The 13,283-nt window shown below is 47.8% G+C and overlaps 6 protein-coding genes across 6 annotated transcripts; 4 read left to right on the top strand and 2 right to left on the bottom strand.

Annotated features, from left to right (window-relative positions):
• Window positions 1-213: 213 nt before the first annotated feature.
• BT62DRAFT_981715 (uncharacterized protein) lies at window positions 214-1,729 on the top strand (the record flags this gene model as incomplete). Its single annotated transcript, XM_043189624.1, has 4 exons — window positions 214-673; window positions 759-909; window positions 958-1,246; window positions 1,295-1,729. The coding sequence occupies 4 exons, from the start codon at window positions 214-216 to the stop codon at window positions 1,727-1,729; spliced, it is 1,335 nt and encodes a 444-aa protein (XP_043038028.1).
• An 845-nt stretch (window positions 1,730-2,574) lies between these two features.
• Window positions 2,575-3,410, top strand: BT62DRAFT_981714 (uncharacterized protein; the record flags this gene model as incomplete). Its single annotated transcript, XM_043189623.1, has 2 exons — window positions 2,575-2,597; window positions 3,065-3,410. 2 exons carry the CDS (start codon window positions 2,575-2,577, stop codon window positions 3,408-3,410), a joined length of 369 nt encoding a protein of 122 aa, XP_043038027.1.
• A 571-nt stretch (window positions 3,411-3,981) lies between these two features.
• BT62DRAFT_1008185 (uncharacterized protein) lies at window positions 3,982-5,103 on the bottom strand (the record flags this gene model as incomplete). The annotated part of the gene is made up of 4 exons (XM_043177418.1): window positions 3,982-4,068; window positions 4,119-4,418; window positions 4,635-4,920; window positions 4,967-5,103. The coding sequence occupies 4 exons, from the start codon at window positions 5,101-5,103 to the stop codon at window positions 3,982-3,984; spliced, it is 810 nt and encodes a 269-aa protein (XP_043038026.1).
• Window positions 5,104-5,447: 344 nt separating this feature from the next.
• On the top strand, window positions 5,448-6,920 carry BT62DRAFT_934166 (uncharacterized protein). The gene is made up of 2 exons (XM_043186680.1): window positions 5,448-6,517; window positions 6,572-6,920. Exons 1-2 carry the CDS (start codon window positions 5,453-5,455, stop codon window positions 6,611-6,613), a joined length of 1,107 nt encoding a protein of 368 aa, XP_043038025.1. The 5' UTR covers window positions 5,448-5,452; the 3' UTR covers window positions 6,614-6,920.
• Window positions 6,921-8,477: 1,557 nt separating this feature from the next.
• On the top strand, window positions 8,478-9,984 carry BT62DRAFT_995487 (uncharacterized protein; the record flags this gene model as incomplete). The annotated part of the gene is made up of 2 exons (XM_043190526.1): window positions 8,478-9,588; window positions 9,639-9,984. Coding segments are annotated over 2 exons (1,405 nt in total), but the record flags the coding sequence as incomplete, so codon positions are not given.
• Window positions 9,985-10,511: 527 nt separating this feature from the next.
• BT62DRAFT_971263 (uncharacterized protein) lies at window positions 10,512-12,967 on the bottom strand. Its single transcript, XM_043189015.1, has 6 exons — window positions 12,658-12,967; window positions 12,499-12,600; window positions 11,610-12,451; window positions 11,488-11,554; window positions 11,272-11,440; window positions 10,512-11,216 (listed from the first exon to the last, which is right to left on the bottom strand). Exons 1-6 carry the CDS (start codon window positions 12,929-12,931, stop codon window positions 10,721-10,723), a joined length of 1,950 nt encoding a protein of 649 aa, XP_043038023.1. The 5' UTR covers window positions 12,932-12,967; the 3' UTR covers window positions 10,512-10,720.
• Window positions 12,968-13,283: the final 316 nt, after the last annotated feature.

Genomic DNA, 13,283 nt, shown 5'->3' with positions numbered 1-13,283 from the left:
CAGTGAGTATATATGGCAAAGAGGAACATCCCTGGGCAGAAAGCAGTCAGGAATTAATGGAGACAATTGCAGACGGCAAGCCTTAAGAAGACCGGAAATCAGCCGATCATGGCTGTGTCAAGCACTGCGCTTGTTTGCCTGTCCCGACCAGGGCAAATAACGACTTGGTTGATACCAACGTCGTGGGCTCTGCATGAGCAATCCTCGCATCTTATGTTTCCCTTTACATTCAAGATATCCGTCCCAGGCATAGTCAATCCATTTTCTGCTCAGAACGGCGCTCCACCATCTTCCAATGTCTTTGCTCCTGGTCAGCCGAATCAAGTTCCAGACATAGCAGCGAGTATCAACAACAGAAAGAGCGTCCGTAGACAGCGCCCACCGACAGGGTCGACATCGCCGGTTCCTCAAGTACTGCGGAAGAGAGGATGGGAACCCTCTTTTGCCGAGCCGAGCCTCTCTACCACCACTCTGGCATCATCAAGCGGATATCTTGACACTCCTTCAAAGTACCGAGACATGGCAGAAGATGAGTTTCATGAAATTGAAGCGATGGCCGCAGGTGTGTTACCCTTTATCCTCCAGTTCAGTCTGGCTCTGTTTCATTGCATGTGCTTGCCTTGCCGCAATCAAGGGCTGACTCTAGTCCAGCTTCTGGCCCATGCCACATCGTGTATATTGCATGTTGTGGTTGGATATATGATGGCGAGCACCCCTGGTACATCTTTCTCATCACTCTCACATTCGTTGTTGACCAGGCCGTGCGCTAATGCCCTCTTTTGTTTTTGTTATCCATGTAGAACTTCCACCGCCTGCAAAACGTCGTCGCGGCCTTGCTGGCACCATTGTCTCGACTGCTCTCAGTGCTGCATTGATAGGAACCGCTGTGGGAATCACTGTCTATCGATTGTGAGTTCAATTCATTCATTGCTGGACGCAGCTGAAGTGGTCTCGCAGGTGGCGAGATCGCGGCAAGGAGACAGCACGACTACTACAACCACCTCCCCCTTATCAAGAAGGCGAATGGTCTGCACCAGAAGCACCTGTGGAAGAACCCAAGGCCCTCAACGTCATTCCTTCCACTCCGCGCCGTAAACGGCATACAGTCGGCTCCATCAAACGGACACATAGCCTTCGTCGAACACCGCTACGGGCCAGCGCATACTCATCTCCTCCATCACAACCCGCTCCTTTCTTCCCTTCTACTTCACATCGTCCTACTCCGGAAGACAGTGTAGAGGATCAGGTATGATCTAATCTGATCTAGCTTTGACCTCATCTAACTTCGTCGCAGATCGATTGGATTGGCGACAAGCTTACCATGCTCATTGAGGAGGGAAAAAAGGCACTTGGGCGAGAGGTTGTCGTTATGAGCGAAGACCCAGCGGACGAAGTGGATGATGGCAATGACGACTGGGAAGAAGACGATGTCCCACGTACATCACGAAGATCTGCCTCTCCACGGAAACGGCGGCCCCACGACATCTTCGCACCTCCGTCATACTCATCAGCCCCCCCCTCTGCATCTCCTCGTACCACTCGATTTGACCTCGGTTCGCAGCCAATCCCGATCGCTGGGTCAAATTCTCGATCAAAAGACGGTGCCGAGTTCATGTCGACTCCAAGTAGCTTCAAGTTTGGTGACGACCCTCAAGTGTCAGAGAGTCCACTGCTTAGGGAGTCCATGGAGCAAGCTCGAGCGCGAGTCCTGAGAAATCGGGGACTGTAGAGACTGGCCCCACCTCTCGTCCCTATCAGACTCCGGTGGAACTGTCTCGACCCTTCTTCCCTTGTCTTATTGCCATCGAGTCTGACCGAATGATTGCTTAATTTATCATTGACGATACTCGCCTATACGCTCTCTCTATTCTTATGCATCGACATACACCCACCATGCTTTATATATGACTTTGTTGGAAGAATATCATGGAATTAGCATCTATTGTATCAGTATTTTGCTTTCGTACTGTGTATGTAGGCTGGAATGAAGGGTCGCTCTAGCAGAATACCCCTTGTTTGTAGTTGTGCTTGGACGCGTTTGTAACGCACGGACCCATAAGTACTACTCCCCGGACAATATTCTCGAACTCAAATTTGAACGTTTGAAAACAGGTTTGTATTTTCCGTGAAGGATGCTGAACGAGAAGGAAATGACGGTTCTGCGTTGCAGTCAGCGGGGTGAGTGTGTTGAGTTGCAAAATCTGTTGGATATATAGATTTGTTATGAGTGCTTCGTACATCTACCTGATGAAGAATTTAAGATGGTAACATATATATCTGAGCCATCACGATGATTTGCGAGTGGTAGGTAATTTGTGTGAAAGAGAAAGAATGATCAGGGAGGTTTGTATCTGCTGGACAACCCAACGTCGATGCGTTGAGAAACCTTGTATATTAATGACCGGGAATAACAGACTATCAAGACCAGGAAGTATGATACTGTTCTGGCCACCAGTATTCTAATTTCTAAGACAGACGGCCATGTGAAGCGTAGATAGATTCTTGCCAAGAATACTAGTGCTTCAAGTCCAATTAGGGAACTAGCAACGGTGATCAGTCATTTGACTAATTCTAATGGAATATCAGTGGTGTATCGAGTGTGTATGCAGAAGTATATCAGATACTCAATCCCACCTGAACTCAGGGTCGTGTTTTCTCTCGCCTGACTGAGGTCCAATGGGGAGAATTCGCACTTATGGGACAACCTCAGCCTTACCGTAGCTGTCACACACGAGAGACTAAGAATCTTCGTCGATTCTTCGAACCGGGAAAGGAAGATAAATCCTAGATATCCTATTTGATGTTCTTGACAAGTCAGGCCAGGAAAGTGTGGAATGAATGCCAAAACTAAAAGGCGGAACCGCATGGGGTTTCATACAGTCTCCAACTTCGCTTCTGGCATATGTTCTGCAAGCTTTCTCAGAGGATTGTCAGGATTAATTTCCTGCCCTAAATGGGGACGCTACGCGACGGCAAATAGAATTCCACCATCACTGAAGCCGACACCCCACCTCATAGACCTTGCCGCAAAAAGAGAGCTATTTGGCAGAGTGCTTCAATGCAGAACAGGCCATGGATACATAGGCGAGTACTACTCACAATTCGTGCCAAGTAAGAACATTGACTGCCCTTGTGGAGAATTGTTTCAGACACGGGAACACATCCTGCGGGAATGCCCCCTCTACGAAGAACAACGGGGGATCCTCCGGAATGTGTCAAGGACTATTTACCTACCAGACATCCTTGGCACCAAGGAAGGAATCACAGCACTGAGCGAGTTCATGGAGAACACGGGAGCATTCACCCGGACGGGACAACCACAAAACGAGAAGCTCGCTCCAGAGCCAGAAGAGGAAGGAGGAGAATGGTGGGAAGAAGAAGAGGGCGACACGGAAGACGAGCATGGATAACTGCCGCGCACCCACCACACCATAGACCATGTCCAGCACAGCCAGCACCCAAGACACGCTCGCAAAACACCCCAGGCTTCAGCCAACCGCAGGATCAAACGAACCAATTAGCCCACCACGAGGGCACAAAATACCATACATGTCCGTTACTCTACTCCACACTACACGCCAAAACACCCGGGGAACTCAGAAGGAAGAACGGAGGGACTGGAACAAGAGGGAAAGAGGATCCTGAGGCCCTGTACCTCCACCGCGTCTTAGTAGTTAGCTTACTTGTTGCGGTTAATCAAATGCTGAGGACAAAAAAAAAAAAAAAAAAAGGATTAATTTCCTCATTAGGAAACATTACACTGTGTGACACCGTCTGGAGTGCTGAGTGTCATTCCTTCATCTACACCACCAGTAGCTGCTTAGGGGACCGTTATTACTGTCATCATCCTCGTGCTTCTGCCACCATGATATAGCTATCCATCCCTCTCGATGACTTTTTTGCACGACCAGGATTTCCAAAGTGAAGCGACGACAAATGGCTCTTTTATTTCCTTTAATAATATTTTTTCATTATTATTATTTATTTATTTTTACTCATTTTATCCTTCCAACTGTCGTTCGGACGAGCAGCGACAACACGGCCCACAAAAAGAGTGGGTGCAATACTCTAGATGTTGCATTTATTAGTCCACTCTCAATGCGAAAGAGAAAACCCACTTTAATCGAGGCAGTGATGATGTCGATATAACTGTTTGCTAACGTGTTATGTGAAATGAAGGCAATGTAGATGATCAATGCGACGGAATACAGTGCGGCTGACTCCACGGCAACCTCCATAACCCTACGGTATGTCCGCAGACCGGCCTTGACTCCTCCCACTGACAAGATACGGTAAACTATGAGCGAAGTGCACATTAGAGTGGTGGCGAGGATGAGAGACAGGTATAGCATTGTCCAGTCATTCCTGCTAGCGAACTCAGAAAGCTCATCGTTTCCTATGACATCGTGAAGGTCGTGCTAAACTAGAAGGGATTTTACGACTATGGTGGAGGTCAGTGGTACTACTAAGCCTTCCGACAAGTAACGTACCTGTCTCAGCGATTAGATAGGATGGGGATGAGCACAATGAACCATCGTCCACCCCAAACAACAAAGCAGCGCCAAATCTAGTACGAGTCGTAAGTTTGCTTTCTTGGAGAGTGCCAATGGGACGGGGAACCGGGATGGACTTACCATAGTCCCATCAGCGATGATGGTCCCAATGATGCTCGTGACACCGTCAGCTATCTGAGCGACAGTCCACCGGCTATTGAAGCCAGTCAGTCTCGCGAAGACGGTCATGACGTCTTTATCATTATCGATGAAACCGAACCGGACGTAAAGGAGGAGGATGGCGAAGACCATGACAATTCTCGATGTCCCGCTCTTGGATGCTTTACTAGAATCTAAAGAATATCGTTGGACATCATCGCTGGCCGCTAAGGAGAAGTGGACGAACAGATATTCAGCAGTGTCATGGCTAAAATGTAGGTATATATTCCATTGGTACTTGAGTCAGATCTAACGAAACACAGTGGATTGGGGGCTTATCGTGCATGAGCGCATAAACGATTATTTCGTTGAAGTAAACATTGGGAACTCCAAAAACGATTGCGGCATCTTCACCAGTAAGGTCCGGGGTCGAGTCGCTCGCTGATGACATTGAATATGAGCGGAAGGCGGTTGGGGCATGCGCACGTTCCAAAAAGACCCATATAGTCGAAACACCTATAGCCACTCGACCTCAGCTTCAGCCATCTAGCAGCTCTGAATAGATGCGCGAAGATATGACCGCAGGATTTGCGTCAGAGATCTTTGCTACAGCCTTGAGTATCCGATTCATGGGCATGATCCTCAAAACAAAGCCACAGATCATGAGGGGGATGATTGTGAAACAGTGTATGAAAGAGGTATACTGCGTGCAAATCTGAAGAACAGCCGACATCAGACCCCAACAGATGATCCACCGTTATCAACCACCCCCCCCTCCCGCCCCCGAATAACTTTCCACCATGAGCGTCCTCGCAACTGAAACTCTCATACAGATATTCGAACACCTCGACAATCCCAGGGATCTCTTCCACGTTGTGCAAACATGTTTGGTCTTTCATGGCATCGCTATAGAGCTGTTGTACCGGCATATTCAATATAGGAGCCTCAAAAGCTTCAACGCTCAGACAGCGCGTTGGAAGAATGCACAAGATGGCTTGTACAGCTTTCCACAGTCGGTAGTTCTCCACGACGTGCTAAGAGTCCCTCAGGGGGCCCGATGGATGTGGAATGACCATTACAAAGGCACCGAGGCGCTTCAAGTTCAGCCTCAAATCGACCTTTGGGTCCGTTTGCTCTCCTTCACTTTCTTGCACACACTCTCCATATCGCACTGCCTTCTCCCGGACTCGGAGTCCTTCAGTTATCTCCTCCAAGGCTGCCAGAGCCTTCGCAAACTCTCCATCGAGACATGCTCCTTCCAGAGGAAGCCGCGGGGCTTTAGCGTGAGTTATGGGTTATTCCCATGGCTTCCATTAGAGGAGCTGTCTCTCTTGGGAGAAAATACCGTGACGGACTATCGATGGCCATATAGACCGCCCAGTGACGCAGAAGCAGGTTCCTTCCTCCACCTTCTCACAGTCAGGTCGATTCGCACGTTGAACATCGATCTGGACTACCAGAATTGTGCTTTCCTTGCCAGCCGCACCTCCAGTAATGTCATATCCTTCGGCAATCTCGAGAGGCTGCGCCTCCGTATCAGCAAGCGGTGCGCGGAGGGTAACATCCCTGCTTTCCTGAATGCGCACTGTGCTTCTGTCAAGACACTAGAGCTGCTTGACTTCGCTGACCTTCCATCCGATCATTTGCGATTACGACCGGGGGCACTGAGGCATCTGACAAATTATAAGGGTCCAGCTGCCCTCGCTCCCGCTGTTGCTGCCGCAGGATGCCCGTTGGGCCGCCTGGAAACTAGTGATCTGATGATGAGCGTATCGCAGGCATCGAAAGTATTGGGAGAGGTTGGCGGTCACAGGCCGCAATTGGAGGCGCTGGACATCACAATCCAGGAATGGGATGTGGAAATTCTGTACGCAATTTCGTATCTGTTCCGGCACATCAGAGAAGTGAAGATCAAGTACCATAGTGGGTGCCCCGATGAGGTGTGTCGGTCATTCCATTGATCGAGTTTGAACTTCTGATTGATTTTCAACCCCAGCCAACTATCGTGAGCATGGCATCGATATTCTTCGACGAGATGAAAAATATAACAACGTTGCATATCTATAACCCGCACACTAATCTTGCCCAGGGATCGTACGGAGGGTATATCGATTTGGATCGCGCGAGCTTGCCATATAACTTAGGTCCTTCAGGATCAGATGAGGTACTGAAGCTGATGGCGGGGTGGATTGAGGCTTGCCCTACGTTGACTGAAGTGAAGTGGAAAAAAGAGAGCCTGTTGTGCCGAAAGTCAACAAGGAAGGAGGATAAGTGGTTCTTTACAATAGATTCCCAGCCGGTAGAGGTCAATACACAGCAGCAGCGCAGATGACGGATGGTTTATTATTTGTAATTTTATTTTATTCTGTGTAAACTGAGTATTCAATTTTGTGTATCGTGTCTAATGCCAATTGTTCATGAGACAAGGCGAATGAAAGGGCCGAGAATAACAGTTTTTGAAAATTTGCCCTCTGCACAGCCACCACGTGAATTCCAAACTAGTAATGCGATAACGTGACTGGGCACAAACCGACGCCGTGTCGGGACATTTATTAGTTTTGTGTGAATAATACTTGAATAACACACCAAGTTTTCATTTTATTGAATTAATTTGGATATTTCCCCCTCCTCTGCATTTCCTGCCCCCATGTCTTCTATACCCTTCAATGTCAGCTGCTTCCAATTGCAATGAAGTATCCCAGTGCTTCAGCTCTCCAAGTCATCACCATCACCTTGGGTGCCTGATTGTGCACTGTTCTTAAATCAACATGACACCCCTTCTCTCATGGCTGTCTCTTCATCACCTTCCTATTCCCAGACTCTGGTTCCATCACTTGCCAGCACTGAGACACCCATTTCCTCCATCAATGAAGCCCTCGACCAACAGCTGGATGCTGCAACTATCAACCTATTGCATGTTCATGCCAACAGAGAAACTCCAGACACAGATCAGCCCTCAGAACTCAAGCCTGACATATCTAAGTCTCCTGAGAAATATGGATTTCAGCAGAGCATTCCTGCACCAATTTCATCAACCTCTGTGCCTTCTTCTAGGCATCATCATATGACCCCATTGCCTCTGCTTCAATTCTAATCCATGTTTAACCCAGGTTCTACCTCATCATCATCTTTTAACCTTCAATCTTCACAGTACTACTATTCCACCAGTTATCCTCCAATTTCTACCCAATATCAGATGTCAGCCTCTTCATTTAAATGATTTTAGATTATTTTCCTGTAGATTTAATGCCCTGACTCTGTCTCTGTCCCAATATGCAATGAAATCTGTATTTGTGCATGCCACCTGAAATTTCCCTTCACAAAGAATTCATTTAATTATAAGTGGCTAGGTCAAAATAAAATTTATTTATCTGTAAATTATCGCTCTATGTACTTAAAATAAATAATATTTTGGAGGAAATGGTGGGAGATTCAGGATGGGATCGCGAGATGGCACCATGGTTTCCATTTTGAGGAGCTTGCATCATCATCACGGAGGGCAAATTTGAGACAACTGAGAATAACTCACCTAGGTGGCAATATTTGTTGGAGTAGATTACTAAGTGACAGGGAACCCTTGAAGGCAAATGCACAAGGGTGTCCCACTCTACATACAGCTTTTATACTACTTCAGAGAGAACACACTAGAATCTTCAAGAAAAGAAAATTGGCTGAGTAACGCACAGCAATCCTGACGGTGAGCCTGGCGAGAGTGGTGCTTGTGATGATCAGCACCAAAAATAGTACAATATTCCCATGAGGTAAAGTTGCAACAATTAAAACTGTTGATATTGTCTTGTTCTAACCTCCTCCCCTATTTACGACCATGAATGTGCTCGCAGCAGAAACTCTGACTGAGATATTCGAGCATCTCGACAAATACAGTGACCTCCTACATGTCATGCAGACATGCAAAATCTTCTACGACATAGGCATCAGACAGTTCTACCGACATATTCGCTATAACGACCGCCGCCAATTTAGAGCCCACGACGCGTCCTGCTTCAATCAACGAGACGACATGCATTGTATTCCACGGTCTTTAGAGCTGGCCGGCGCCATATACCCTGATCCAACAGCAGACCATGATCTCAATGACAATGAGGGAGATTGTGTCCACTTCCAGATTGACATGTGGATTCGGATTCTATCCTTCACGTCCCTCCATACGCTCTGCTTCAGAGACAGCGATCTCCCAGACGCGAGGTCCTTTGGCTATCTCCTACAAGGTTGCCAGAGTCTCCGAAAACTAGTCATCGACGAGTGCACGTTTCACGAGGTGCCAGTGGACTTGAGCGAAGGTTATGACGTCTTCCCGTGCCTTCCTATAACGGATCTCTCGCTCTTTGGCTGCAGCACGTTGCCTGGCAGCAGCGACCCATATTCGTTTCTGCGTCTTCTTACTATAACAGCGCTTCGCACTCTTTCCGTCAGCGTATCCGACCGTGTCAACTCTTTCCTTGCCAGGCGTGACAAGCATAACTTGCCTTTGCCATGCAAGCTCGAGACCTTGCGCCTGCATTTCACCTTGTTAGTAAGAACGGGTAGGCAAGACGAAATCGCAACATTTTTAACCGAAGAGTGCCAGTCCGTCCATGCGCTGGAGGTGTTCAACTTCTTCTGGCCTGTCCCCGAAAATCTACGACTGCTTCCCCGGGCGCTTGGCAATTTGACGAGCTACAGGGGTCCACCTAACTTCCTCTTCCCTCTCATGGATGGAGGAAGCCTGTTGAAGTATCTCGAAATTAGTTATCCTCCGATAAATATTTTAAGCGCGTTGAGCCTGTTGGAAAAGGTAGGCACCAGGTGGCCATATTTGGAGTCACTGAGCATCACAATCAAGGAATGGGACAGGGAAATTTTGTATGCAATCTCGCATATCTTCCGAGATTTCAGAGAGGTGAAGATCAAGTACTGCAGTGGGTATCCCAATGAGGTGCGTTGTCTATTCCCTTATCCCAGACTGTCTCACCAGTTTGATATTAGTTGTCAATGCTGAACATGCCATCCATGTTCTTCAGTAAGATGAAGAACTTGAGAACACTGCATATATACAACTCCATGGACCCTCCTGTCTCCGCATGGTTCAGTAATGGGGACGATGATGTATGCGACCTGATGACTGGGTGGCTTAAAACATGCCCAAATTTGACGGAAGTGAGGTGGGAAAAAGACAAGCTGTTCTGCCGCAAGTCGACAAAGAGGGAGCATAGATGGTGTTCTAGAATGGATTTACAGCCGGTCGTACCAAATCTCAAACGACGAAGACAGCATCATTAGTAGTAAAGTACGCTAAAGTAGCCTGGGAAGGAAACCAATATATCACGTGAATCACTCCGAGTTTCCGGCCAGTTTTCTTGACTCGGATCAGTTCTTCAAAGCTTCAGGCTTCAAGCTTCAAGGCCTCATTGTTAGCCATCCTTCTCATTCGAATATACATAAGGATCGTCAGTCTCATATTTCAATATGAATATAATGAGGGACACCCATGACGCATTTTGCAGCCACTCTGCGCGGTAGTTATAAACACCTGTTCCGGAATCAAAGCAAATATGAAGTCATATCCTTCTGCGGCCGTCTTATTTCACATTCTACGGTTTTCTCTTTCCCTGGCTGTGTGCTCATAAAGGTTATCATCTGCTGTGCTCGTTTTCGATAGCTGTGGAGTATCTGACTCCCATTTTCGACGTACGGTGCCAATAACTTTCTTGCGCTGCGAGCTTTTCTCTGCTCATGAGACACATTAACAATCATGTTAGTGGGCCCTACGATGCCATTTTGTGTGCCTCTCTTTCATGAGGTAAGAACCTTCTAAAACTTGTCAAAATCATGGCTACGGGATCTCGCAGCTGTCAAAGCCCTGAAGATGCTTACTGTTGCGGTAAAAGAGATTTCCACCTAATGCTACCTGTTTGCCTGCCTCCATTGCCATGTACGTTTTGTTAACAACCGGGTCTTTCAACCCGCCAAATTCAAGCCCCTACCGACTCCCGCCAGTTAGCACGACCCAAATTATCAAATGATACGAGATAATATACGATACAACACCAAGCGTCCATGAAATATAACTACGACAAAATCTGATGTATTTCCACACAATCCTCCGGAGATCTGAAGACACGAAAAGGTATATGCTTCGGGATCATCGCTCTCGCACTGTAAATGCGCATCTGCAACTCCAGTTTCTTCTTCTCTGCCTCCATCAGACGTGGAGGCGTAGAAGGCATCCGGGAATTTGACGTGAAGAACAATCCGGACGACTCTTTCTCAGCGATCGAATCTGGTTCGTCAGTTAGAGGATAAGCAAAGTAGTCGTTGTTGGGCCGGCTCGAATCTTTGCGGGAAGTTGTAGGCGTTCGAACGGCGTACGTCGCTGAGAACGCTCCTGAAGACGTACGTCGAGAAGCGCGCATAGTTCCTGACTCGGAGCCGTACGCTGGGGGTGCCGAACGAAACTCGATGTCTCTGGTGGGATGTGATCCCGTTGGATCTTCGAGCGGTTCTCCATTATGTGCATGCCGAATAAATACAGCCAGAACCTGTTTAGGTCTCTGACTGGCGAATCTAGAAGTAGGGTGCCAATTAACTTCGATCCTAACGTTCTAATGAAGACACCCACTCTGCATAGAGCTCCATATCTTGCTCGCCGGTATCGCCAATGAGTATGAAGTGAGAATGGGAAAATGAATCTAGAATTTCCAGGACTGCATTGCGTTTACGTGCGGCGGGAGCCGATAATAGACCACTGAATAAGGAACGGCCCGCATAGGACTTGAGTTTTATTGACCCTGAAGTTAATCAGCAGTCCATTTCAAAAGTAGTTGCAAACTCATACCCGGAGGCAAGTGCGCGACGTTGAAAAAATCCCCCAGAACAGGCAGTAGCTCAAAGGGGCCGTTTGACTGTACCAGAGTGCTGTATTGAGTGTCGGGGTCCCACAAGCAGGTAGATGCGTACCACGTAATGAAAGCGAACACCTTTCTTCCACATCCCGGTATACCACTCTCCCATTCCCGGTATAACAAGATCGTCTAGATCCTTGACAAAAACATTGCGGAAAACGCTGCGGGCACCTCCAGGCACGTCCGAATGTTTGATGGTATCATCGATATCCGATATAACACGAATAGGGCTGTAGGTCAAAGGAATTCTAGCAATTATTATAGGCGAAACAGGTTCGGGGACGACCAGATCTACAACCAGGGAGGCGGAAGGGGATGGAGGAGGCAGAAGTCGAGCTGCAGCTATCAGTTCATGTTCGACATTGCGTTCTCCGAACGCTATATGGAGCGCCCCAGGGTGCTGACACATATCTTCCCATCTGATGGTAAACCGCATTTGAAAACTTCCATCTGCTGCTGTAGAAACGTCCTGAGATGCGAGAGGACTGTTGCTCGTTGGATCATCCGCTGCATTGAGAGGTTTTGGAAAGAGACAGATGTTCACCATTCGACCGGGGAGAACTGAGGACCAGAAAGGCTGCAGCCTGGCTTCCAAATTGGCGTGAAACTTGCGAAGGTCGCCTGATAGTTTTGTTGTCGACTCATAGTCAGCCAGAGGTGGTGTGTCGTATGAGGAGGACGACCGCGATGGTGAATGAGTGATATCCACAGAAGACTGGCTCTCATTGAGACGCCGAAACTGTCTCTCGAGTGCCTCTACTTCGAACTCCTCCGTGATTTCCTGTGGCCGCGGTGGTAGCTTGATGGTGCCCAGCAGTTCTTCAGTAGACGCGCTGGCTCGACCTAATGAACCCTCTGCTCCACCTTCAGAGTCCAGCTTAGGCAACGAGGCAAAGCCTAATAATACTAGTTAACAAGAAATACAGGTAAAAAGTTGACCGCACTTTTTGCTAGACTCATAAAAGCTTTCTCAGACCGACTTGCGGACTCCTGCGACCTATGAATGGAGGCGAACCCTGAAACGTAGACGTCAACCTCGAATGGACCTGACGAGTAATGTAATTACTACATGAGAGAAGCAGGTATGGAATACGAATTCGCACCTTCATTCTCATTGTCGGATAAATATTTTCTTACCGCCCATCCAGGAAACAGAGCAAGCTTCTCTATACCCGGGCTGCTGTTCTGCAACAATTTATTGCTAATCTTCTGGCCAGCCCATTCTTTCCAAGATTGCCCATTGTCAGTGTCTACGCCGAGCCGTCGTTGAAGGTTAATATTTCGAGTCCGGAGGTCTTTCTGCGCAATGTACCCCTTTAAGCGATTGGATGCAGTACTTGCCAGCGATTTCCAGGAGGTAGGCATCTCTTCAGACATTGTGGTATCAGGACATGTTATGATGGAAGCTGTTCAAGGCAGAGTACGAATACCGGCATTGTCGCGTAATATTGCTACAGCCCACGTGGTAGCCATGCTATTCTTACTCTCATCAGTCCCTGCTGGCTACGACTATTGCCTAAATCCATTGCAGAACTCTACTGATCTTTTGTCATTCACCCTGATTCTTCATCGAGTTTCCGATTCTCATCTCTGTGTCGTGTCCAGATGACGACCATGTAATCAGTACCCGAGAAAAGAAGATAAGGAATACGAAGTCGCACCTTCATTCTCATGGTCGGATAGATACCTCCTCGCTGCTCATCCAGGAAACAGAGCAATCTTCTCTATT

Source organism: Guyanagaster necrorhizus, assembly GCF_019112545.1.
Source record: "Guyanagaster necrorhizus MCA 3950 unplaced genomic scaffold BT62scaffold_18, whole genome shotgun sequence".
NCBI classification, from domain to species: Eukaryota; Fungi; Basidiomycota; class Agaricomycetes; order Agaricales; family Physalacriaceae; genus Guyanagaster; species Guyanagaster necrorhizus.
Note: the sequence above shows the minus strand (reverse complement) of the source record. Positions and strands in the feature narration are given on the sequence as shown.

Bases quoted from the DNA above. Each gene is read 5' to 3' on its own strand.
- BT62DRAFT_934166 (XM_043186680.1), top strand. From the start codon at position 5,453: ATGAGCGTCCTCGCAACTGAAACTCTCATACAGATATTCGAACACCTC. The intron at 6,518-6,571 runs CTGTACGCAATT...AAGATCAAGTAC, and splicing joins AGGAATGGGATGTGGAAATT to CATAGTGGGTGCCCCGATGA.
- BT62DRAFT_971263 (XM_043189015.1), bottom strand. From the start codon at position 12,931: ATGTCTGAAGAGATGCCTACCTCCTGGAAATCGCTGGCAAGTACTGCA. The intron at 11,555-11,609 runs GTACGCATCTAC...ACTCTGGTACAG, and splicing joins GTGTTCGCTTTCATTACGTG to TCAAACGGCCCCTTTGAGCT. The intron at 11,217-11,271 runs GTGGGTGTCTTC...CCCTACTTCTAG, and splicing joins GATATGGAGCTCTATGCAGA to ATTCGCCAGTCAGAGACCTA.